Consider the following 21,535-nt stretch of genomic DNA (forward strand, 5'->3'; position numbering starts at 1 on the left):
TCGTACGGCATGTTTGAATTGAACGAACCCCACCTCAGGGTTTAATAGGCTGGTTCTCCGAGTCGGCGAACAGCTGGCGAACTCACGATCGTTGCCAGGGACATTCTCAAGAAGCTTCTTGTCATATGTAGTTTGATGGGGCTGTTCAGAGTTCTTTGCGAGTTGTGCATTTTGGTCGCCACAGATATCTGAGTGCGCTGAGATGATGAACTAGGACTGAAAGTTTCGTCTAAGGAACACACAAATCGTCCAGCGCATGCCCGGCGGGCCAGCTAGAAACTCGAACAGCAAGAATAGCTTTTGCGACGTGGTGTGACGTTTTTTTGCGAGTACTCGGATCTAGGGCTCGAACTCCTTCGCGGATCAATGAATACGATTCGTTTTTTTCGTCAGACCTGTTAATGTCAACATCTAATTTTAAATACTCACTCAACGGCAACTCATCAACAATTAATCCTCCAGGCTGCCAGGATCAACCAAGATCAATCCTGACTATGGGAAACTATGAAGATTTTCTGTGAGTTTATCTTCGGCCGTTGTTGGCAGTCATCAAGTTCAACATATTCCAATGTTTGTAGAGCTTGAAGAAGACCAAATAAACACGGCTCCTCCCGTCAGAAAAATCGCACTGACATAAGAGCTTGAGATAAACCCGCGACTGGTCAACCAAATTGACATGCGCACATGCAGTTCTCTCCGAGACGGTTTCGCGCCCCACTTCTCTGTCAAACCGAGCAGCGTCGTCGATGGCATTTTCGGCATGAGCTTGAATAGTAGGACTTTGAGGATCACTCAAGAACCTCTCAAGGGCGCTCGAGAAGACGTCTTTAATCATGATGAACAGTGGACACATCAAACTGCTATGACTTGACCAGTTCAGCCCAGAAGATTGTACTACCTAAAGAACACCTGCTCACATATGGATTCTCCTCGGACACACCCCACTCCGTCTCAGTCCAAAGGATCCCGCCTCATCACCGGTCATCACATCGCAGAGATCATGCCAACCGCGATCATTGCGTGCCGCCCCATGTCGTGGTCTTCCATGGAAAAATGCAAAGTCACTCAAAAACATCTAACACCGCCCTTTGTCGTCGACCATTGTGGTGCTGTTACGTGCGAGGCAACATCTCGATGCGAGTGTAATGACATTCGAAATCTGTTTTCCCCCAGAGGGTGCGTAACTAAAACCTGCCTACCTACAATCACCTTTTTTCTGTTATCATACTTGTACATTCACTCACGGATGGTTTCTTGGAGATCCATCTTATCTATTCCTAATTCTAGGTAAGTGGGCGATAGTGCAAATTCGGAACTTTTTTCGCTATAATCGCACCCTGGACATCGATCCATGGATAGATCCTCGAAGGTCCATCTTAAGGACTCATGACCAAGTGAGTGTTACTAGATTAGAAATCTATTCTCTTAGAGGGTGTAGTTTGAAACCTACCGACCACAGTCTTTTTCCTCTTATCACACCCTAACATTCACTTGTGATAGTTTCCTCGAAGGTCTGTTTCAACAGGTCATAGCGAAGCAGGCACCATAACAAATTCAAAATCCGTTCCTCCTGGAGGTGCCGGTATGAAACCTGTTATCAGTTTTTTTTCGATTCGTAAAATCTGATTCTGTTACGGCGCACTGGTTCGACCGACATCTACCGAGATTTTATTTGTGATAGCCGCCAACTACCGTCCACGACAAACAATCTACCTTCAGACCTGGTGAGGATGTAGTATGTATTAGCTTATATAGGGAGTCGGTGATTATATTCAACATCGCTCGTAAATTCATTTCTAGTAGTCTCCCCTAGACAGACCATAGACGACTTAAAATAGTCGTTCTTTTCTACACGTATCCAGTCTTAATTTGCAACTTACAAGACCTTCACGCCTCCTTTCTCCTCCAAGTGAGACATATCGAGGATGAACCACTTAATGCCGTTGTGCATCTAAATAATAACTACTTCCACGTTAAGGTAAGCTGTCCATTAAGGTCAACAGACGCATTCGACACCACCAGCTCTTCAGTGGCCTCCTTATAAGTCCACCCCCCAGCCGGCGATCCCTGGAACTTCACCTGGGTAGGTTTCTGCACCCCGAGCACAGTGATCGTCTCCAACTTCTGCAAAATCGCATATTCACCCTTGCTCTCAATCTTAAGTGTGCCATCAGCAGCCTGGAAAGTGAGACTCCGACTCGGTCCAGGTGGGAAGCTGATTCCATCGTCTACATACGCAGTGCCGAAGGCCGTGCCTGCTGCATTGAGGGACACGAGCAGCGAATAGGGACCTTCACGAGTCTCGTAGATCGTGTACCCGGGCTCTTGGTGCAACAATAAAGCAGAGTTATCGCGAATATGGACGTTGATGTGACTGATGGGAGCGTCCAGCGTCGTGTTTCCTCCAGACGTTGCATTCACGACGGCGTGTGTGTACCAGTCGCGCCAAACTACACTACCGCGGCCGGGGAAGATACCTGTGGGGTGGTGGGTCAGTGGCGGTGGTTGTTGATGAGATCGGTGTATTACCCTCGACGGTCGTAGCTCCAGGAGTCAGCACTGGAGTCACGAGAATGTCGCTTCCAACGAGCCATTGCCTATCTACGGTGAACAGTTCAGGCTCGTCAGGGAACTCGTAAAACAACGCCTTGACAGGCGGAAGGCCAGCCATGGAGGCATTGGCAAACAGCGTGTACTTTTGTGTGTCTACTGTCAGCGTCATGATCACTAGACAGCGAAATCGCTTACCCAGTACGGCAGCAGCGCATACCTAGCAGCGATAGCGATGCGGGACGCGTTCGCTACGCTTGCCCATCGGTAAGGCTCTTGAGGAAGGGCAGCATATGTGTTGTGGTTCCTGTAGAAGGGAACGAATGCCGAGAGTTGCATCCAACGGTTGCACAACTCCTCATCGGTGTTGCCGTCTAAGTAGATCGTTAACCAGAAACCAATTGACATTCTCCAGAACACTTACTGAATCCACAAGTGTCAGCACCAACCATCGGAATCTGGTAGATCTGGAACTGTAGCACGCCCTGAATGTTGAGGTACAGATACTGCCACTTGCTGAAGTTGTCACCAAGCTATCGGAGACGTCAGCATTCCGTCCTGTTCCGTCAAGTTAGTTCAAAATACCCAATGACCAGTCCACTTTCCAGCAGAAGGGAAGGTCGATCTGCTGATCAAGAACGGACGCTTTCCGGGGATGATAGATTGAATCGCAAGGTGCGTCGTTTTTTCCTCCATAAATCCAAACATGTTGTGCACGTCGAGCTCCGCATATCCGCCGTAGTGCGTCGCGTTCGTGGCCAGGGTGTTGCGGTTAAGGGATCCGATAGCTGCATTCCGAGTTAGATCGAACCCATGGTATATAGGAAACGAGACTTGCCGTTATGGATAGCATATGGCGGGCTGTTGAGATTGACTCCTTGCTCGCCACCAGCTCCGACGCCCCGTCTTCCCACCACGGCTGGAGTGGTCGAGCTTGCTGTGCATGAATTTGTAGAGGTGCCATTGATAGTCATGTTCCCACTAGGTCCCCATATTGTCTCATTGTAGCTTCATCAACATCGTTAGTAACCTTCAGCACTTCAACTCAACAAAGTTGCTTTACCATTCAGGGTACCCGGCGACGACCGTGCCGGCCACGCTCAGGGGAGCAAGGGCAGAGTAGTTCGCACCGGTCCCGCTTCTCTCCAGTCAGCTTCGAATCGAATGCACAAAAGCTCGCCTTACCAGGAGTCACTACAGAACGAACTTGGTTCGTTCATGTCGAGCCAAATGCCGGAGAATTCGACACCCATTTCCGTCCAGTTTTTGAGACCTTCAGTCCATACAGAGAGAATGTTTTCGCTGAACCAGTCTGGGTAGACCTAGAAGAGCACGTTCGTTCAATTGTTAGCTGACTGAAGTGTTCCATAAGTCATTAGTGACTGACGGTGTATCCAGGCCAGACTTGACCAAGGTACAGAGAACCATCTGGATTCTTAATCCACACATCTCTGCAATGCATTCAGCACTCCAATCCGTTACCAGGACGAAAGAACTCACTCTTCAACGCCCCGTGTGAAAGGATCATACTAAATTATGATATGGTCAGGAAGCATCTAACCATAATAACATGTAAAGAGACTCACGACGTCAGTTGAATTCACTGTGACAGCGATGCCGACATCCACGATGGGGATATCTAACCACGGGTTTGATTAAACTTGGCAGGGAAAGAGTACAAGCGCATTTACAATGTTGGTTATTCGCGGCCTTTCACAGAAGTCAGAATTGGCCGGACCCCATGTGGAGAAATACTCACCAACTCCCGGATGAACGTGCGAAGTTCATCCCCAGGGAAACTCACTGGGTCAGTGGTAAAGTCGCGGTAGGCATGGTACAAGTCAATATCGTTCCATTGAACTAGCCACGAGTTAGGTTTTCGAGCAAAGAGTGTCCAGGATGTAACAAACCTTCCAAAGGGATGCCAGCTGCGCGCATCTGCGCGACATTTTCTATGTCATCGCTGATATTGTGGTATCCCCATCTGTATAATTTGAGTGAGCCTATTTCACGCCAATCACACTGCAGAGCATATTACCTGCAAAGATGAAACCCGAAGCCCCACGCCGGCTGCCACATAGGATACCCGATGACTGAACCGTACTGGGAAATGACTTCTGCATCCGAGGGACCAGAGAAGAAGTAGAAGTCCAGGATGCCGCCAATTATACGGTACTCGACTAATGACACCTTGGAGTTCGTGGGTGTCTGCAGGAAGATATCTGAACCCGCAGAACTGGGAAATGCTGTCAACGGACAGAATCAGAGTCAACTGGAGTAAAATACCCGAGTAAAAGTACACCGGATGATGATGCTTTTCCAGTAGTCGCATTATACCTATGTTCGACATAGATTGGATGGGAGCCATACCTAAACACGGTCATGAATCCTCACGTGAGCATTATATCCAATCACGTGACCCACATGTTCTGATCAATGGGATCTGCAACGTCGCGAGCCCAATGCGTCTGAATGGTACCTACGCCCCCATCTGTTCCGATGTCGCGTCTAAATCCACTGCTAGCAATTACCTCACCCAATCCGTAAATGTTGGTGCCATACGGCAGAGCGGAAGCAACCTGGTAATCGTAAGCCATTTTCACAACCTCAGCGGGAATGACGGATGCAGACCTGGAGATATTGATCTTCGAATACAAGAGGGAACCCATCAAATGCCGTACTTGAGTCAGATGCATTGAAAGGTGGAATAGGAGTCGGTGGCAGCGATGAAGTTCTCGTGTCGAACAATGGCATTGCGTCCGGGTCAGACCGTCTCGTGATCCAAAATGCGAAAGGCATTGCATCGTAGTTGAATATCAGGTCAGAACTGCCCGTGTATGATGTCGTTGGCGCGGCAGGTCGTTCGATCACCGACTCGGGGATTGTGAACTGTTGGTTGGCGGTGTCATAAATCTTGACGTGCAAACTAAACCAATCATTAGTGCTGCACCGAAAAGACTCGAGGGGAAGCCACGTACGTGGACTGTGACTGGTAAGTGACCTCAATGGTGAGGTCTGAGATATCTTGTCCAAAAGCATTACATGCTGGTCCAGCGAGCGTGAGCTGAGCAGTGAGACCAATGTCAGACTCTTGAAGCGACCCTAGAGCGTATCCTAAAACCCGCCATTGTCAGTGGCAACTCCACAAAAATTGAACTGGAGTCCCACCTGGACAATCTGTGACATTCATCGAATAAGGTGTTCCTGTGCCATTGGAAGTGAGCTTGTTTCCTAGCGTGGCACGCTGAGAAACCTCTCCCCAGACTGTAGGCGCTAGGGCGTACAGGACACCCAAGAGCAAGGAGAACATGAGACTCTGACGCAGTGAGAGAAGGATACCGTCGCCGATGATGAACTTTTCATCTTCGGATGGGTTTGTATTTATACTTATGAACCGAATATCCTCCCTCTTACGTGGCCATCGCAGCGGGACTTCGGACGGCATATATGATATCACCTGTGAGAGGAAAATGAGACGAAGCAGGTCAGTAACGTACAGACTCGTATGACAACTTGTCCTCGTGCCACAATCATTCGGACAACTCGCAAGACCAGCTGACTACCGTGATGGGAAAAGATCACTGATCAGTTCCAAGGTCTCAGCAGTAAGCCGACCTTTACTATGTTGTCCCATCCAAACGGGAGTCATATCACTTTGTGTAGGCAGCGGTATATGTACTCGCCCGATTTTGAAGCAGAATTGAATACACACCGTGGTCGTCAACCAGTGAGTTGTATCCTCGACAGCGTGGCACAGTCTATTGTGGGATACGGTTCTGAATTATATTTACAGTGTTCAACGGTCGAGTCTGTAGTTTTAGGCAAGTTTTAGGCGCCAGTTTATCCTCTGGGCCGTCGGAACGGCAATTCCCGTAGTCGTGTACTTTTACAGCCTGGGTTTCACTATAGGTTCATGCATTCCTGCCAGGACGTTGTGTTTGATCTCGAGGTCCACCGTGATCATGCACGATATCGGTGAAGGCACGCCCGTTCACGCCCCGATCGGAAAAGGCATGGTAACGTTCTTCAATTTCATTGCCTTTTCATTACCAAAAGATCATCAGTACGTCAAGTTCTTCTTGCGGCGAGAGCATTCTGATGTAACTTATCATTCAATTCGGTACAGTACTGCTACTAGAGTCTACTAGTGCGCTCTAGAGGAGTCCTAGAGGCACCAAGGGCGCCCATTACTATTTGCAACTCGCAGCTTCCAGGTCATTCAACAGATTTGCGGCAAGAACACGTATTAGTCGACCCGTCGGGATCCATTCGTGCTTTACCTGTGCATTCATGTGGCCTTACGGCAATATCAGAGGGGTTCTGTCTCGAATTCTGATTTGACCGAGGTACCACTTTGGACCGTTATCATGGGTGCAAACGATAAAATGAATTAAATAGCTCCGTAGCGTAGTTATCTAGCGCGAGCCTACTGCAAGTATCAGATGCTATATAGATCAGGCTTTCGCGATAGTATCACCTTGACTGGACAAGCACGCCACCCATGTTTGCCTTGACAACTTGCCTAGTGTGCACCAAGGATGTTTGTTTGGCACACGCTTAAGTTGGTAAAGACATCATTCTGCGAATTCAATCGCTTTCTTTTGTTCGTCATTCTGTTTTCGACATGCCTAGGAAGAGTATTGTTACGATTGACCACGAAATTGAGGTCCTGCAAGCTCAAATCTCCATTCTGCATCGTCGTGAAAATGACTTCGTCCGTATTTTGGAGGACATGGCCCGTCTTAGAGATTCAGTCAAGGCCGAGCAAGTGACACTTGCATCTCAAGTAACGGAGCTAGAGAGTCAGAGACATCCGATCAACTGGCTGCCCTCGGAGTTGCTGATCCAAATCTTTGTCTCTGTGGCGGAGGGCAACGACTCAGACACCTCAGCAGGTCTCCCTTACAATTCCTCCCCCGTCATTATATCTCATGTATGCCGGAAATGGCGTAAACTCGCATTTGCCACTTCTACACTGTGGTCGCGTGTTTCGTACAAGAGCAGAAAGTGGTCCGCGTCTCCGGTCTGCGCGTTCATGGATCGCTCAGGTTCTAGTTTGCTCGACTTCATTTTCTCTCCCACACCGTACCACGTTGATGACCATGAAGCTTCCGAAGACGAGCGGCTGGCGTCTGAAAGCCTGCTCCACGCGATGGGCTCTCACCTCTCTCGTGCGCGCTCTATCACCTTCGAGTGCACATCCTCTGCGAGTATGCGACTCATGGTCGAAGTACTCATAGATAACCTTCACGAACTGGGGTCATTACGCTCCCTGGATCTTTCCTTCACAAGCCTTGCCCCATGCTTTGTTGGCACACCACTCCTCACACTGGATGAACCAGGCGGACAAAGTCTCCCCGACACACCGAGCGTCCTTACCCACCTCCGTCTCCAACAACTACCACCGCGTGTCATTCCTCCATTTCTATTACGGTCTGTGAAAACTCTCGAGCTCTCATTCCCTCAACGAAGGTCCCACCGTGTTCCTCAGTATACCCTACGAATGTCCCATCTGCACCGCTTCCTGAGTTTTATTCCAGAGCTCCAAGACCTAGTTCTTATGGAAGCCACACCGTTTCGTGATATTGTGCTCGAGGAATCCAGGGAAGGACAGACAGCCGACAATCGGTTCGCAGTCGTGTCCCCCCTTGAACTGCCTAAGCTCAGAAGTCTCATATGGAAGTTCGCAAGCTCCCTCGACGTGTACGCCTTCATGTCTTTCTTCGGCTTGCCTGCACTGGAGCGATGGGAAATTCTAATTGCCAACTCCCCAACGAAGCGGGGCGACGTCAGCACGCTCCGCGGTAATCATTGGCAAGAACCAGACTCGTTCATCCAGGCAGAGCCTCTCGGAGGCGTCCTATCCATGACCGCGCTCAAGGAGCTGTGCATCAGTTGCCAGAATGGTGACTCCCTCATTTCTTCCCTGCGCCAATTCATCTTCCCTGTGCTCGAGCAACTCGAGTTTGCATACGCAGGAAAGTGCCCACCAAAATGTGACCACAAGCATCCTCTCCCGCGCCTTGATTACGTATTCCGCGACCCCCGTCTCCCCCACCTTACACATTTCACACTATCACACCTTGATGTCTTTGCCGGGCACGGGAAGCTCATGCTCGGTTATATGCCGAGCCTGGTATCATTGACGCTGATCTCGTGCACGGGCGTGGATGGCGTGCTCGACGCGCTTGCTGAGGCATACGGTCTCGCGATGGATGCAGAACGCAAAGCAGCGCGTGGATGTGGCGTCAGAGTTTGTCCAAAGCTAGAAAGTATAACGCTATGGGGCTGCTCCGACTTCAAATTCAAAAGCTTATTTGCAGCCGTATTCGCGCGCGCACCGCCGGCAGGCAACAGCATGCACGTGAAGGCTCAAAAGGACGTTCCTAGCGTTGTCTCGACGGTTTTGGGCCGTAAGATACGGCCCTTGAAAAAAGCGCGCGTGGCATCTCCACAAGGAGGCCCCTCTTCTCCCGCGAAGCCACATTCAACACAAAACTCTCATGGAGCATCATCGACGTTGATTCCAATCGAAGAAGCTTTGCGTCCTGTCCGCATCGCCTGCGTTCATGTGGACGATTGTCCTCAGATCACAGAGGACGAAGCATTATTGTTGGAGGAGTTTGGCACAGTCGTCGTATATCGGTAATTACGTTCCCGCGAAGCACGGCGATGATGTTGGACCTGTAAGTCCCTCATGTTTGATGGTCGACGCACTCACCCAGACGATCATTTTAGAAGGTTGTCACAGAACTAAGATAATAACCGTTCCAGCAATGTATCCTTTAAAGTAACTCCAAGCTACCGCATGCCAATCTTGAGGCTACATCATCATGGTTACCACAAGTTCTTGCCACGCCATTTTAAGGCAGAGGGCATGTGAGCCGGGTTTTTGACAAGAGACGGTAGTGGGAATGATGAGCCTTGCGTGTTCATCCTGTTTCATAGAATTAGAATCACTGTGGAGTAGTGGGTACTATCAATCTGTACAAAACGGATGGCATCTTGCAATTCAAAACATTGTTTGACATGATTTGGCGGCGTGCACACAATGCACATCCCTGTGGTATCAAAGACTAATCGAAGCTGGATTGCTACAGCAACGCCTTCACCGGGTTGGAATGTTCCATTGATTCCCATACACTTCCAGAAACAGGGTGCAGTCTCTATCGAGAAACTTGAATTTGAGCCTTGCAAGCCATATAAAGATCGATAACACGTACTTCAGGGGTCACATCGAATTTGGACAGGGCTTCGAGCACGCCTCTACCACTCCATTTCTCGAGCTCGGTCACCTGCTCTGGACCGATAAAGGCTTGGGAGCTTCGTGAAGCGAAAACCATTTGGGCGGCCGCAGCTCTAATCACCGGTCTGGAAGAAGTATCTTCATCGAGACTGGAAAGGAGCACTTCCGCCTTCTCTCGTGTCCTGCTGGGTATTCCCGAGAATGCAGGTACCACCGGAACCGTAGCTAATGGAGGATTAACGGCTGAACTCGACGTTTTAACTCCACGCCAGCTGGCCGCAAGATGGAATATCCAGAACGTTTCCATCTAAAGAGGGACGCACACGTTTATCGAAGACAAGGCCCATGATTTCGATGAAGAAACACGTACCTCGAGCGTTGTTAGACCAGGTACAGCGGCTTTGAGGTGATCGATCAAAGAAGCATTGTGGTCCTGGAAGGATGTCTGTCTCCCCTGAGATGAGTAGAAACTTTTTTCATATCAGTATGATAGAGTGCGGTGAGGATGCGAACTGAATGTACCTGTCGGTCGATGCATTGACAGCGTTCGGAACTATAAGATTTTTGAGCGAAGGCGGCCGTGTCGCATCAAGGGCATCGCGCAGCTACCTTTGGAATGAGCGATGTCACAAAGTAATGCCCTGTTGGACTTACGGCTTCATGAAGGTCTGGATCTGCTGAGACCTGATAGGAAAGTTTCCATTCCGTGAGTGAAAGGGTGCGAAAGGAGCGATGATGATGCGGACGGGCTTGCTCAACCTGTATGGAACATCCCAAGGATCGCAGGAAGCAAAATCGAAGTCCACATTTCGGGTACAAGCGACGCTCGATGCTGGCAGGACGAGCGATCCTACGGGAAGGTCAGTCAAGCAACCGCATGACCCTAGCCTTCCGAAACAGCCCATTAATCCGACAATTCAGCGTAATTATCAAAATTGTTCGGACCTTATGACAAGCATGTCCCCACTCAGGCATTCTCTGACTTCGCGGATGAAAAAATCCGCGTTAGGCGCCCCCATGCCTATGCATACTATGGATACTGGTATACTCTTGTAGCATCCTGTGATGGTAAGGAAACCGCGCTCTGAGTACAGGGAAAATATCTTTGGAGAGGCGTCCAGCATCTTTGCGATTCCCTCTGCTCGTGAAATGGATCCAACAGTAATCTTATACAATAATTATGAGCTGCTGGAAGAAGCGGAAAGCGCTTCTGACTTACAATTCTGTTAGCTACCTCTCCTGCTCGTATACCCAGGTGGTAAACTCGACCGTCCTCTGTCTTGGGAAAATCTACATGGACGGTTATGATAAGTTTCAATAAACAAATATTTTACTCACTTGCATCCTGTATGCGATCCTTCATGATGTACGTAGCTTGCAGGTGAGCCTAGTGCCGTCGGACGTGTTCAACTGTTTTGACCAAAAATTCTAGCTAGTCCGAAACGTATTAGCATATTGATATTATTACATAATACAAGTACTTGCATGTTATTCTTTTCCGAATTTTCACCGAAATTATATTGAAATACAAATTCAGAGTCAGGCTTCGAACAAATCTAGCAAGTTGGCCGAGTTGCCGAGCATCGATTTATGACTCCGAACACAATCCCACTCCTGTCACGTCTTGCATCTCAATGGTACAATATTTGTGTCTCTCAACAACACTCAGTTATCATGTCAGAAAAAATTAGAGTGATATTAGAAGGCAATGGGAAACCATTGGTAAAATTCCTGAATTTTTTAGCGCATGTGGTGGCTTCCCTCTGATGGATTGGCGTGGAAAGTGCACATTCTGAGCAGTGTTTCGCTGCCGCAAGTACTTCTCGTCCATTTTTCGTAGAATAAAAAATATACACAGTAAGCTATGGATCAATCATCCTCTATAATTATTGCGCTAAGGAAATGAGCGAAATATGAGTGTGCTACATTGTGATTTGCAACTCTGGGCCATTTTGCAACAATTGCAGTGGGAATGATGAGAACAATAGTATTATTGTATATTTCAGCAATACTACTCACGGAACTACTGAAATTTTTTTTGGCTAACCTCATCACGAGTAGCTTTACAGGTGCAGAGCACTTGGCTCAGTGATATATACTGGTCAAAACGTGACGTAGGTCGGGAAAACGTCGACGACAAGATAAGACTCATTGTTCATCGGGCGTGCTGGTACTAGGTGCTGTAGCGCTATGGTTACAGGATATATAGCTATTATAGGGTGCTCACTACGTGGTGCATCACCTGCAGATGAGTCGGATCAAAATGTATGTAACAGTGACAGTAAGAATGTTGAAAACAGCTCAGATGAGTTGAACGGTAGACAATGCTGAATCGAGGTGGTCTCCAAGACGTTTCAGGGCCCGGAGGAGCCCGATGGTCTCAAGAAGGATCATTTGAACGTAGTAGGACTGATCACGAAAAAATTGACGGTCCTGAAGCAAACCAGCATGTCACCGGTCACTTGCGCGCACACCCCTAACATCCGGTGACGTCCGACAGCCTGGCTTCTCACGGAACGTTCTGCAAGGGGATATCTGACGGCTGTTTCCCCCCGCATGGAGGTCGACGTACCACCCTGTGCTACCCTGCACTACCAAGGGAACTATCGCATTATACATGAAATGACGCCTTCCTGCCCGCGCGTCCGATTGGTGTGTCATACTTTAAAACCTTGTTGTCCCTTTGCCTTATTATGCACGTCCCCCCCTTCTTTTCTCTCTTTTGACACGCTTTTGTGATATCATCACTGATGGGCTGACTATTACGTAGATCTGAGCTCCAATTCACTGGCTTTCGAGCCCAGACTTTCTGTTGTGGCCTCCTTTCTCCCGGCAAGAAGCTGTCCCAACAGGAACTCTATCCTTTGCAAACTGATATGGGACCACGTGGAGCGACGACGACGGTCTTCTCCATATCAGCTGGCTAGTTCTTTTATGCCGCAATCGGTGGCGTTGTCTTACGGTCTCCGAGGTTGCTTGCGGTGTACCATAATCATCGAAGTACCACGGAGTTGACTGGATTTGCAGTGCTTTCCCCTGCTTTCCATCGGAAAAATTTATCGACATCGTGGGTGGGCCGCGGCTAGGTGTAACCTTAATTTCTATGACTTGGCGTGAGCAAGGATAACATCTGCCCGGCGGCCTGCACAAACACCTCTGTCAATTGCGCCCGTACTCCGTGTTTCACGTCTCGCAATGGGATCACAAGAGACGAAGGGGGGCGATCCCCTTTGAGAAGAAGTGGTTCATTGCGTGCTAGAGTACCTTCAGAATAAAAGAAAAGGCACGAGTACGTTGTGATATGTGTCTCCTTGCAACATCACCTTGTCCCCAGTTGGGCTAAAAGGTTACTGATAGCGAGATGACTTTCTCTTGGAGAGCGATCACCGGACCAGCTGCCGGGTTCTTCAGCGTCGGCATCGAGCATCGTGTCAGTGGCGCGGAGAACAACTTTGGCAGTCAGAGAAGTGGGGATCGAGAATGCAATCGTTGCCCCTGTATGTCCAATCCTCAGATGCTCTATTATCCAGTACTTAGATAACCAGACCATCAAGGTGATAGTAGCTCTGACGTAGATAGTTAATAGCGCAGTCCAGACCGTCATCACATTCTTGGCTCCCCTGTTACCATTACATCTAATGCATCGAGTGCCGAAGCCAGGCACATCTACAACTTTCTTGGATCGCGTTGAGATCTTCTTCTAACCACGAAGCGATATTAATGAACGACTAAGAAGTCTGAGTGCTACTGAATTCCATGAACTTCGAGCTTGCAAGGGGGATTACACGCAGCGATAATGACCTAAGGCCTTGCCAAGGCGGCGTATGGCCAGCCTGGTGGTTTTGCCACGACACCGAAATTCGCCAAATTCGTTGATCTCGGGCTCCGAGCGGCAGCAACCAACGTTACGGTGCGCGGGTTAGTACTGAAGCCTGACGCCTGAAGGGTCGCACTAGTACTACATGAGAAGAAGTTTCACTATTTCAAATTGGTAATCATCGTCTTCTGTCTACTTCATGCAGATCTGGCGGTTGCTTGAACATGTGGATCTGAACAGGATCGCCAGACGACGCGTCTTGAGATTGCCGATATGACGCAATCCTACACAGTCGACGGGAAATGCCAATCAGACTCCGAGTCGATCTAGTCACCGATCAACAGTTGTTTTGGGATTGAAAAGGAACATGCTCACAACCTTTCCACCAATCACACGCAGAGAGCTTGCTTCAGTGCCCAGGAAATCTCCAAGCCGTCGACTCGGGTTTAGAAAATTAGGCCTTAAATCGTTCCATAAGTTTACTCGTGTTACACCTGGGTTGACCCTGAGCTGGCAATCTCACCTTTACGTTGACCCTTGAGGCTTTCCTGAGTAGGAAGACACATAAGCCACGCTCTGTTCCTTGGACTCATCCCAAAAGAGCACTCACAAAGCTGCTTTCGCTGGGAACTATCCCAAGTGTGGACTATTGGTAGGCTTGCCGCGAGATGTCATGATCTTGATCGGAGTCAGAAGATGCGCAGCAATGATACATAATATGCCTGTGCAAGAACTTTAAGCAGGCAAGGAATTAGGGTGATCCCTGAACCTAGGGTTCATGCTGACTAGTTCAGCGACAGGAAGCGTGCAGCGTGCAAGGAGAGGAAGCAAGAAAGAGGGAAGTTCGCGGCGGCTGGCAGATGGCGGCGGAGGTGGCCGAACCGAAAATGGAAAGTGTGCAGTTGTGCAAGCCTGGGGCATCTCCGAGTAAGCACAGCGACGGTCGGAGTGACGGGACCGACTCGTACTACACCCCACAGCACGGCGTGGAATAACCACGTTTAAGGTATGCTTCACCTGTGAGATCTAGCAGTGGAAGCTTTTACTTCCGCGTAGCTTGAAATTATTTCTCAGCAATCTCCGCCGGAACAGAATGAAACTGTCCTCACATTTTATCAAACAATCGGAGGTATGGCAACAAAAATGTCTCACTGGCAGACCAACCTGGGTTAACAAAAGTCGTAATGGCCTCGTGCTCGACACGAGTCACAGTTGTGTCGAAAGAGAGTTTGCCATGAGTATAGCCATCCTTGGACAAACTCTTCGGTAACACGCGAGTGTACTCTTTGGGGGATTGAGCGCTTGAAAATTTAAAGTCCTTCAATATTCAAATCACACAGATCTATCCTGAAGGGGCACTCGACTGGACGCGTAAATGGGAAGTGCTGGAACCAGGATTGACGACCACGAATATTTTGGATTCTTAGAAGCGGAGAAATATTTGAGCAGTCGCCAGTGATCATGATGAAAGGTCACTATAGCCAGCGGCGCTCGGTGCCAGTTAATGCGAGCCATACCCGAGGAAACGAGCTCCGCGAATTCTGAAGGCACCACTTAGGTTCACTCGACTTTTACGATCAGACTTAATGATTCTGCCTGTTCCGGTTCACCTAACCATGCGTTATTTCTTGATTTCAGTACGTCAACAAGCCTCTTCAAAACTCCTCATAACAGGAGCGAACAGGTCACCGATTACAGGACCGTCAGCAGTCTCAGTCCAGTTTTCAATCCATCTGGAACGTCACTTGCGCTTACAAAAGCGTAAGCTAACGCTATCCGAGCTTGACACTCTTCATTCGTGCTCCCCGCCGTTGTTAACATGAACCCCTTCAATGGAGAAGGAAGACATGGACCAGTAGCAGAATATACCGGCTCTTTCAATGTCTCCTTCAACGAAGGATTCGGAAGAGTCGAAGACCAGGGGTCTCTCTCGGGTTCCGAGGACGATGCTGGATATCTGTTGTATCCGGACGCAAACAAGATGGACACAGACACCGACGGTGAGCTATCTTCTCTATTTTCATAATGGCACATCTCGCTCAAATGACTTCAGACGACGCAACCACCTCCCTGACATCCCAAACCTTGAATGCGGATGGCACACCTAAGCGTCCCATGAATGCATTCATGATTTTTGCTCGCAGGAGACGACCCCAAGTTTCCGCGGAAAATCAATCAATGCGAACAGGGGATGTCAGCAAAGTCTTAAGTCGAGAATGGAATACTATGGACATGGTGACGTATTTTCTTCACGTTGTTCGACGGTGGTTCTAATGTCGAAATCATATAGCCCGAGAAGCAGTTCTACCTTGATCAAGCTAAACAGCTGAAGGATCATTTCAATCTCAAGTACCCGGATTACGTTTACAGACGGAGGCCGAACAACAGCCGTAAAAAGCGAAGAGCAGACTCCACAGGCGCGGCTGCAGAGTCTGCTTCCACCATCGACTCAGCCGACGATCAGTCTTCTAATCCGGAGTATGGCGAGATCTCTCCTGTCGAATACCATCATGATTCTCAAGAAAGATATGAGAGCAGCGGACCAGAGGTCTGTGCATCTGCGGAAGCCACATATCATGACGATGCTTCCTACTTGCCCCCGGCGCGGGCGCCAAGTTACCAACAGGCCCATAGTGGAAGTGACAGACGAGTGCCGTACTTGTCCTCTCATGGGCACGTTACGCCTGATGTCGTTATGGGACCGTCCACGTCCGCACCCCGCGGATCAACGAGTCCTGCTTATTTTCCCCCTTTCGTGCACAATGCGCCCCATGCACCGCCTGGCTCTTACTTCCCAAGTCAGGGTGGAAGCGAAAGGCAATGGCACCTTTCCAGTCGCTCCAGTCGAGACGATTTAGGACGCATAGCCGTCCAATCTTGGTCGCAGGGTGGTTCAGAACCGTCTCCACAGGCTGGAGATGACAGGCACCGCCAGTTCCAATCAGCTCAGCCATCACCATCATGGGGTACTAGCCCATCGGAGCCGCTAGCTTCGAACAATCCATCGGTCCATTCCTCGAGCTACGGCTTTCCCACGCTAAACTCTCCTTTCTATCCGCCTCAGGGCAGTACCCACAACGTTTATTCAGCCCGACACTCCCCCTCACAATTGTCTGACGTTTCTCACCACTATGGTGCTGTTGACCACATTCAAGGGAGCTCAGCGGCATCCAGGCAAGAGGTTGCATACCACGGTCACCATTATTCCCCAGTTTCTACAATGCCAGCGGGATATCCGCAAAGTAGTGGCTCAACCGTGCATCAATACCATAGTACACAATCTCGGAATAATCTTCTCTCGGCACCATTGACACCTGTGCAGTCAATGCCGGTATACTCGCACACGCCGTCAATGAACACAGCTTCCCCCGCTGGATCGGAAACGGACTCTGCCCCTCAACTCTAGTAGTGCACTGAACCTTGTCAGACACCTGTAGAATCTGACGGATGATCCCTTATGCGTAGACGCCTGGTCATACGGGGTTCCATTTATCTTTAGTTCATCGTTCATGTCACTCAGCTTCATACGGGGTTCCATATATCTTTAGTTTACCGTTCACGCTACTCAGCTTATTTGGTATCGCCCTGACACTGTTCTCGCGCTCTTCGCATATCGCATGTTTTTGTTTTGTTCTGGTTTAAAGTTACCCGCTTTATACATCATCGTCAAGTATCTGAATATCTGAATGTTTATCACGCTCGTGCGACTCAAACGGTGGATGGACGATCCCCGCATTGTCCAAAAGGAAAGTCTGCTACCATCGATTATTGGGATGATCGCTCGGTGATTACCGACCCTTGAGGGCGCCATGTTGCGGGAGAGGGACGATCGCGCATGGGTTTTTTTATTCGTGGAGGCAATGATTTCACACCTGAGCTAGCGATTCGATGATCCTGGATTTAGCTGAAAGTGTTGAAGTTTTATCGCAAATACATCGCGAACCAGAAATGTCGCACCGAGTCATCTGTATCACGGTCAAATGGAAATAAGCATGACATAAACCTGGCATAATATATGGATATAATCCAAGTATTTATTTAGGCCGCGGTACACGATTCCTCACAATCTTGCTGAAGGGCTGATCGGGAACGAAGCACCGCGGTGCTCGGCAGCCGTATTGTTCCGTCGGACCCCCCGCTGCCACCACCAGATGAGAGCATGGTGGTGCATGCTCGCCAAGGTCCTGAGCTGTTCTGGCCGTACGGCGAACGCTCCAGCGCATGCGGCTGGATAGAAGTGGCGATAACGAAGTATATGGTTAGGTCAACGTAGTCACAGTAAATAGAATAGGACGAACATGCGTCGAACATATTCACGAACAGTACGGCTGGTGGGCGACCGTTACTTGCCAATCCCGGTCTTCAGCATGGCAGTGGCGCAGGTTATTCATGAATCTGCCGGAGATGGCTAAGAATCAAGGGCACTGGCCTAAACCGTGAACGGGGGAAGCACGACTTAGGCCTGTCGGCGATATGTGGGATGTGGTTGATCAACTTCCTGACAGCACAGGGCATGCGTGTTCCTGTGATTGTGCCGCGGGTCTGATGGTAGCGAGTGACCAGGGACGGTGGTTATCTGGATATGGCCAAGGTATAGCTAGTATCAGTTTAGGATAAGTAAGTCGAACTATAAATTTTAGCACTACTCACGCGTGATTCCAGGTCCAGTTAACGCGCGGGCACATTTGACAAGGATATGGTCCGGGTTTCTCCCAGAAAAATAGAAAGCCACGAGGAGTGACGGTGTGTCCCTGTGTGTCCCCCAGAAGCGCCTATTTCCTTGATGAGGTTTGGGGAAACGTCCCCCAAAAAAAGCCCAGAAAATGCAACATATCCAGAAACTGGTGGTGATTTTGACCACCGAATCTTGGTGGTGATTTTGACCACCGAATCTTGGTGGTGTAAGGACGTGAGTGACGACGGTTACGCGGTGGGGAGACCGCCCACAGAGTGGGAGGGGGGCCGTGGCAAACAGAACAAACCGCCCAATTCTGAGCTTGAAACTGTGGGCCGAGCGCGGGAAATCAAACTATTGAATGGCCCACTAGCACAAGCGGGTGGTCATTTCCCCCTGCATGCCGTAAAATAAAATAGAATAAAATAATAAGTCCAGATGGTGCAAATATTTCTGCAGCAACATTAGAGACTACACCGTGGCGGAAAATTGCGTTGTGGAGATACGCATGTACTCACCCTGATACTGATTCTGATCAATTGCCAAAATTTCCGAAAAATGTCCCTTGCTTGCCGGTGTTCTTTGCCGCGGATTTGAAGGTGGAACACTTATCACGCGCATGTCAGTTGGATTGACAATCATTCCATACAGAACCATCGAGAACTTGCGACTATTTGGGTTGCTTCTTGTGCGAATAACTCCATGAATCATAGCCAGCAGTGGTTGTAATGCACGTGGCTCATCTTCCAGCCTAACATTGCTGTAACCAGCCTGATGAGATGCAATCACAATAAACGGCAATATGCATTGGGAACGACCTATTCAACCCTCTAGAACTGGGATGAAATTATGGGTGAGCTAGCTATTACGTTCGGTCAAGGAAGGAACAAGGTGGAGATATGCAGGTACAACGTGATGTGTCAATGACTTTCTAAGTAGTCGATAAGTCACGATATCCCATCCATACCAGAACAACTAGCTTACCGAGCCAATTTTGGGGTCGTGACGGCCACCGCAGGAGAACACCGCCAATCTCATCCTGCTATTTGTCTCTGCCTTGCTCATGCAGGTACCAACATGTCTCCCCACGTCCTAGCGATAAAAATGCCAGCTGCGAACACACTCATTCCTGTCACGATGCTGACGTTTCCGGGTAATTTTTCTGGAGCAGTGATTTGCTCTCGGATGAAGCGGGAGAAGGCAGACTCGTTTGGATCAACGAGTTGACGGCGTGGAGGTGCTGTGAAGAATGCAGGTGGTGCGTTTGCTGGTGCTGCCCGACGAGCCATGTCTGTGTTTCTTTGTGGGTGTTGGTGCTTTGAGAGCAAAAAAATGTTGAGCACACAGGCGTTCCCAGCGGCAAGAAAGTCGCGGAGTTGAGTTACCAGTCGCTTAGTCAGCATGCTGGAATAGGCTCGTCAATCCGTGACTTTACTTGTTCTTTAGGTAAAATATGAGTCGACTCCGAGGCCCGAGGCCTGGCCTAGTAGGTCAACGGTCTTCTCCCGCGTCTTGTTGATCCCGACACTAACGTATAGGCTATTTGTTTTCTACCAAACATCATCCTCGGCATGGAAGTCGGTTGCGCCCCACTCGGAACGCCCCTATGACATTCCGATCATGGAGAGATTTGAAGTGCGCTCGCTGCGCATTGCATCATGAATCTTACAAATGGTGAGTTATATATTATTTCAAGGACACCCCAAAGTCACTTTTCATCCTAACATTCATCTCATCATGCTGTTTATATCGCTTGGTCTTCTCACTCTTCTCCCTGCTGTCTTCGGGCAGTCTTGGCAGCAATACCTTGATGGCCTTGTTCAAGCCTTAAACACCTCTGGGCTTACAACGCTGTCTTCTGCGAGCGCTGCATTGAACATTTCGTCTGAGGGGCAGCGAGTGGCGCAGTCACTCCCTACAGGTAATTGGACCCTATTTGCACCGAACAACCAGGCATGTGAGTACTCCAATGCCCGACCGAAGGATAGCCTTTTATCCGTGATTTCACAGTTAGTTCCGCTCCTCCTAATCTCACAAGTGATCCAACTTCTGTTGGGAATCTCATTTCATACCATGTCGTGCACGGCAATTTCACCGATCAAACATCGCCATATCCAACTATTACCCTTGGGCGAACGCTGCTTAACGACACATCACTTGTCCAACTGGAAGGCAATGAATCGCAGGTTTTAGCGTGGTCGAAGGGAAGTAAAGGTATATTTGTGCTCAACAATGGGTGAGACTTCCCTTGTTTAGTAATTAACTGCCTTTAACTAGAATTCAGCACAATTGTCTCGGTCGTGAATACGACGGTCTATCGAAACCTCCAAGTCCTTGTCATCGATTCTGTCCTTAAATTTCCTCAGAGCTTGTCTGACACCCTCACCAATAATACTTACGAAGTCACCACCTTTGCTGGTGCGCTTTCGTCAGTCAATGTCTCTACCGATAATTCGACTACACTACTTGATGTGTTCGACAATGCTCGCGGCATCACGCTTTTTGCGCCAAATAATACTGCTTTTGCGACAGCGAACGGTATTGCCAGTTTGCTGCCAAATACTACTGCACTGATTGCGCTTTTCGAAAATCATGTCTGTCTTCTCATGCAGTTCATTTTACTTAGTTTGACTCCCAATCCAGGTTATCAATGGCACATCTGTTTACTCGCCAGCATTTACGAACGGACAGAACTACACTTCGGCCTCTGGGGAACCCTTCACCTTCATAACTAACTCATCTGGAGTGTTCGTCTCCAGCGCCGGCTCCAATTGGGCGCGCATTATGCGATCAGACGTTTTGACATCCAATGGAGTTGTACATGTCCTTGATAGCGTTCTTCTAGACGTGAAAGTGAACGCTTCCGCTGCGAGCTCTGCGTGCGTAGCGTGTGCCAGTTTATTGCTCAATATTGACGTATTCCTTTCCGTCATGTAGCTACCAATCAGCTACATCAGTTGCCGCGTCGATGACCATCGAGACCGGTCCTGTGGGCGTTGCGCCTACTAGCACTAGCTCTGTTTCCGGCCGTTGAAAGAATCATTTGATTCAGCAGCTCTGGACTTGGAATGTTGTCGATACTAATCCTTATTTTCAGTGGCATAGTTTGCTCGCCAATCCTGAACTAGTTTCGTTTATCTACTTGACGATCTGTGCTTTTTCATCACATAATTTGTATTCAGCTTTCTATATCATCTATCAGTGATCTTATCAATTACTGCCAATCATCAAATATGGGTCGTTTTCG

General features: G+C 49.0%; 6 protein-coding genes across 6 annotated transcripts; 3 read left to right on the forward strand and 3 right to left on the reverse strand.

The window, feature by feature from the left end:
- Positions 1-1,905: 1,905 nt before the first annotated feature.
- Positions 1,906-5,995, reverse strand: DEU56DRAFT_946202 (glycoside hydrolase family 31 protein; the record flags this gene model as incomplete). The annotated part of the gene is made up of 20 exons (XM_041359033.1): positions 1,906-2,477; positions 2,530-2,695; positions 2,749-2,924; positions 2,975-3,083; positions 3,136-3,338; positions 3,380-3,558; positions 3,614-3,688; positions 3,736-3,872; positions 3,938-4,001; positions 4,051-4,079; positions 4,137-4,189; positions 4,242-4,260; positions 4,310-4,410; positions 4,461-4,534; positions 4,589-4,786; positions 4,837-4,920; positions 4,975-5,129; positions 5,182-5,476; positions 5,529-5,664; positions 5,719-5,995. The coding sequence occupies 20 exons, from the start codon at positions 5,993-5,995 to the stop codon at positions 1,963-1,965; spliced, it is 3,045 nt and encodes a 1,014-aa protein (XP_041208519.1). The 3' UTR covers positions 1,906-1,962.
- Positions 5,996-7,139: 1,144 nt separating this feature from the next.
- On the forward strand, positions 7,140-9,373 carry DEU56DRAFT_352249 (uncharacterized protein). The gene is made up of 2 exons (XM_041345806.1): positions 7,140-9,236; positions 9,292-9,373. Exon 1 carries the CDS (start codon positions 7,175-7,177, stop codon positions 9,197-9,199), a length of 2,025 nt encoding a protein of 674 aa, XP_041208520.1. The 5' UTR covers positions 7,140-7,174; the 3' UTR covers positions 9,200-9,236; positions 9,292-9,373.
- Positions 9,259-11,159, reverse strand: DEU56DRAFT_946216 (purine and uridine phosphorylase; the record flags this gene model as incomplete). The annotated part of the gene is made up of 9 exons (XM_041359034.1): positions 9,259-9,716; positions 9,774-10,103; positions 10,167-10,266; positions 10,319-10,401; positions 10,451-10,480; positions 10,543-10,684; positions 10,742-10,962; positions 11,016-11,086; positions 11,135-11,159. 9 exons carry the CDS (start codon positions 11,157-11,159, stop codon positions 9,645-9,647), a joined length of 1,074 nt encoding a protein of 357 aa, XP_041208521.1. The 3' UTR covers positions 9,259-9,644.
- Positions 11,160-15,082: 3,923 nt separating this feature from the next.
- Positions 15,083-17,281, forward strand: DEU56DRAFT_887308 (uncharacterized protein). The gene is made up of 3 exons (XM_041356224.1): positions 15,083-15,613; positions 15,667-15,848; positions 15,904-17,281. The coding sequence occupies exons 1-3, from the start codon at positions 15,433-15,435 to the stop codon at positions 17,017-17,019; spliced, it is 1,479 nt and encodes a 492-aa protein (XP_041208522.1). The 5' UTR covers positions 15,083-15,432; the 3' UTR covers positions 17,020-17,281.
- A 2,068-nt stretch (positions 17,282-19,349) lies between these two features.
- DEU56DRAFT_736834 (uncharacterized protein) lies at positions 19,350-19,577 on the reverse strand (the record flags this gene model as incomplete). Its single annotated transcript, XM_041348540.1, has 1 exon — positions 19,350-19,577. The coding sequence occupies one exon, from the start codon at positions 19,575-19,577 to the stop codon at positions 19,350-19,352; it is 228 nt and encodes a 75-aa protein (XP_041208523.1).
- A 47-nt stretch (positions 19,578-19,624) lies between these two features.
- On the forward strand, positions 19,625-21,525 carry DEU56DRAFT_804382 (FAS1 domain-containing protein). Its single transcript, XM_041353245.1, has 5 exons — positions 19,625-20,245; positions 20,299-20,524; positions 20,573-20,882; positions 20,932-21,167; positions 21,226-21,525. Exons 1-5 carry the CDS (start codon positions 19,960-19,962, stop codon positions 21,320-21,322), a joined length of 1,155 nt encoding a protein of 384 aa, XP_041208524.1. The 5' UTR covers positions 19,625-19,959; the 3' UTR covers positions 21,323-21,525.
- Positions 21,526-21,535: the final 10 nt, after the last annotated feature.

Source organism: Suillus clintonianus (assembly GCF_016758775.1).
Source record: "Suillus clintonianus strain FC179 chromosome Unknown DEU56scaffold_35, whole genome shotgun sequence".
Lineage (NCBI taxonomy): Eukaryota > Fungi > Basidiomycota > Agaricomycetes > Boletales > Suillaceae > Suillus > Suillus clintonianus.

Bases quoted from the DNA above. Each gene is read 5' to 3' on its own strand.
- DEU56DRAFT_804382 (XM_041353245.1), top strand. From the start codon at position 19,960: ATGGTGAGTTATATATTATTTCAAGGACACCCCAAAGTCACTTTTCAT. The intron at 20,246-20,298 runs GTGAGTACTCCA...GTGATTTCACAG, and splicing joins TGCACCGAACAACCAGGCAT to TTAGTTCCGCTCCTCCTAAT. The intron at 21,168-21,225 runs GTGCGTAGCGTG...TCCGTCATGTAG, and splicing joins GCTTCCGCTGCGAGCTCTGC to CTACCAATCAGCTACATCAG.
- DEU56DRAFT_887308 (XM_041356224.1), top strand. From the start codon at position 15,433: ATGAACCCCTTCAATGGAGAAGGAAGACATGGACCAGTAGCAGAATAT. The intron at 15,614-15,666 runs GTGAGCTATCTT...AAATGACTTCAG, and splicing joins GATGGACACAGACACCGACG to ACGACGCAACCACCTCCCTG. The intron at 15,849-15,903 runs GTGACGTATTTT...GAAATCATATAG, and splicing joins AATGGAATACTATGGACATG to CCCGAGAAGCAGTTCTACCT.
- DEU56DRAFT_352249 (XM_041345806.1), top strand. From the start codon at position 7,175: ATGCCTAGGAAGAGTATTGTTACGATTGACCACGAAATTGAGGTCCTG.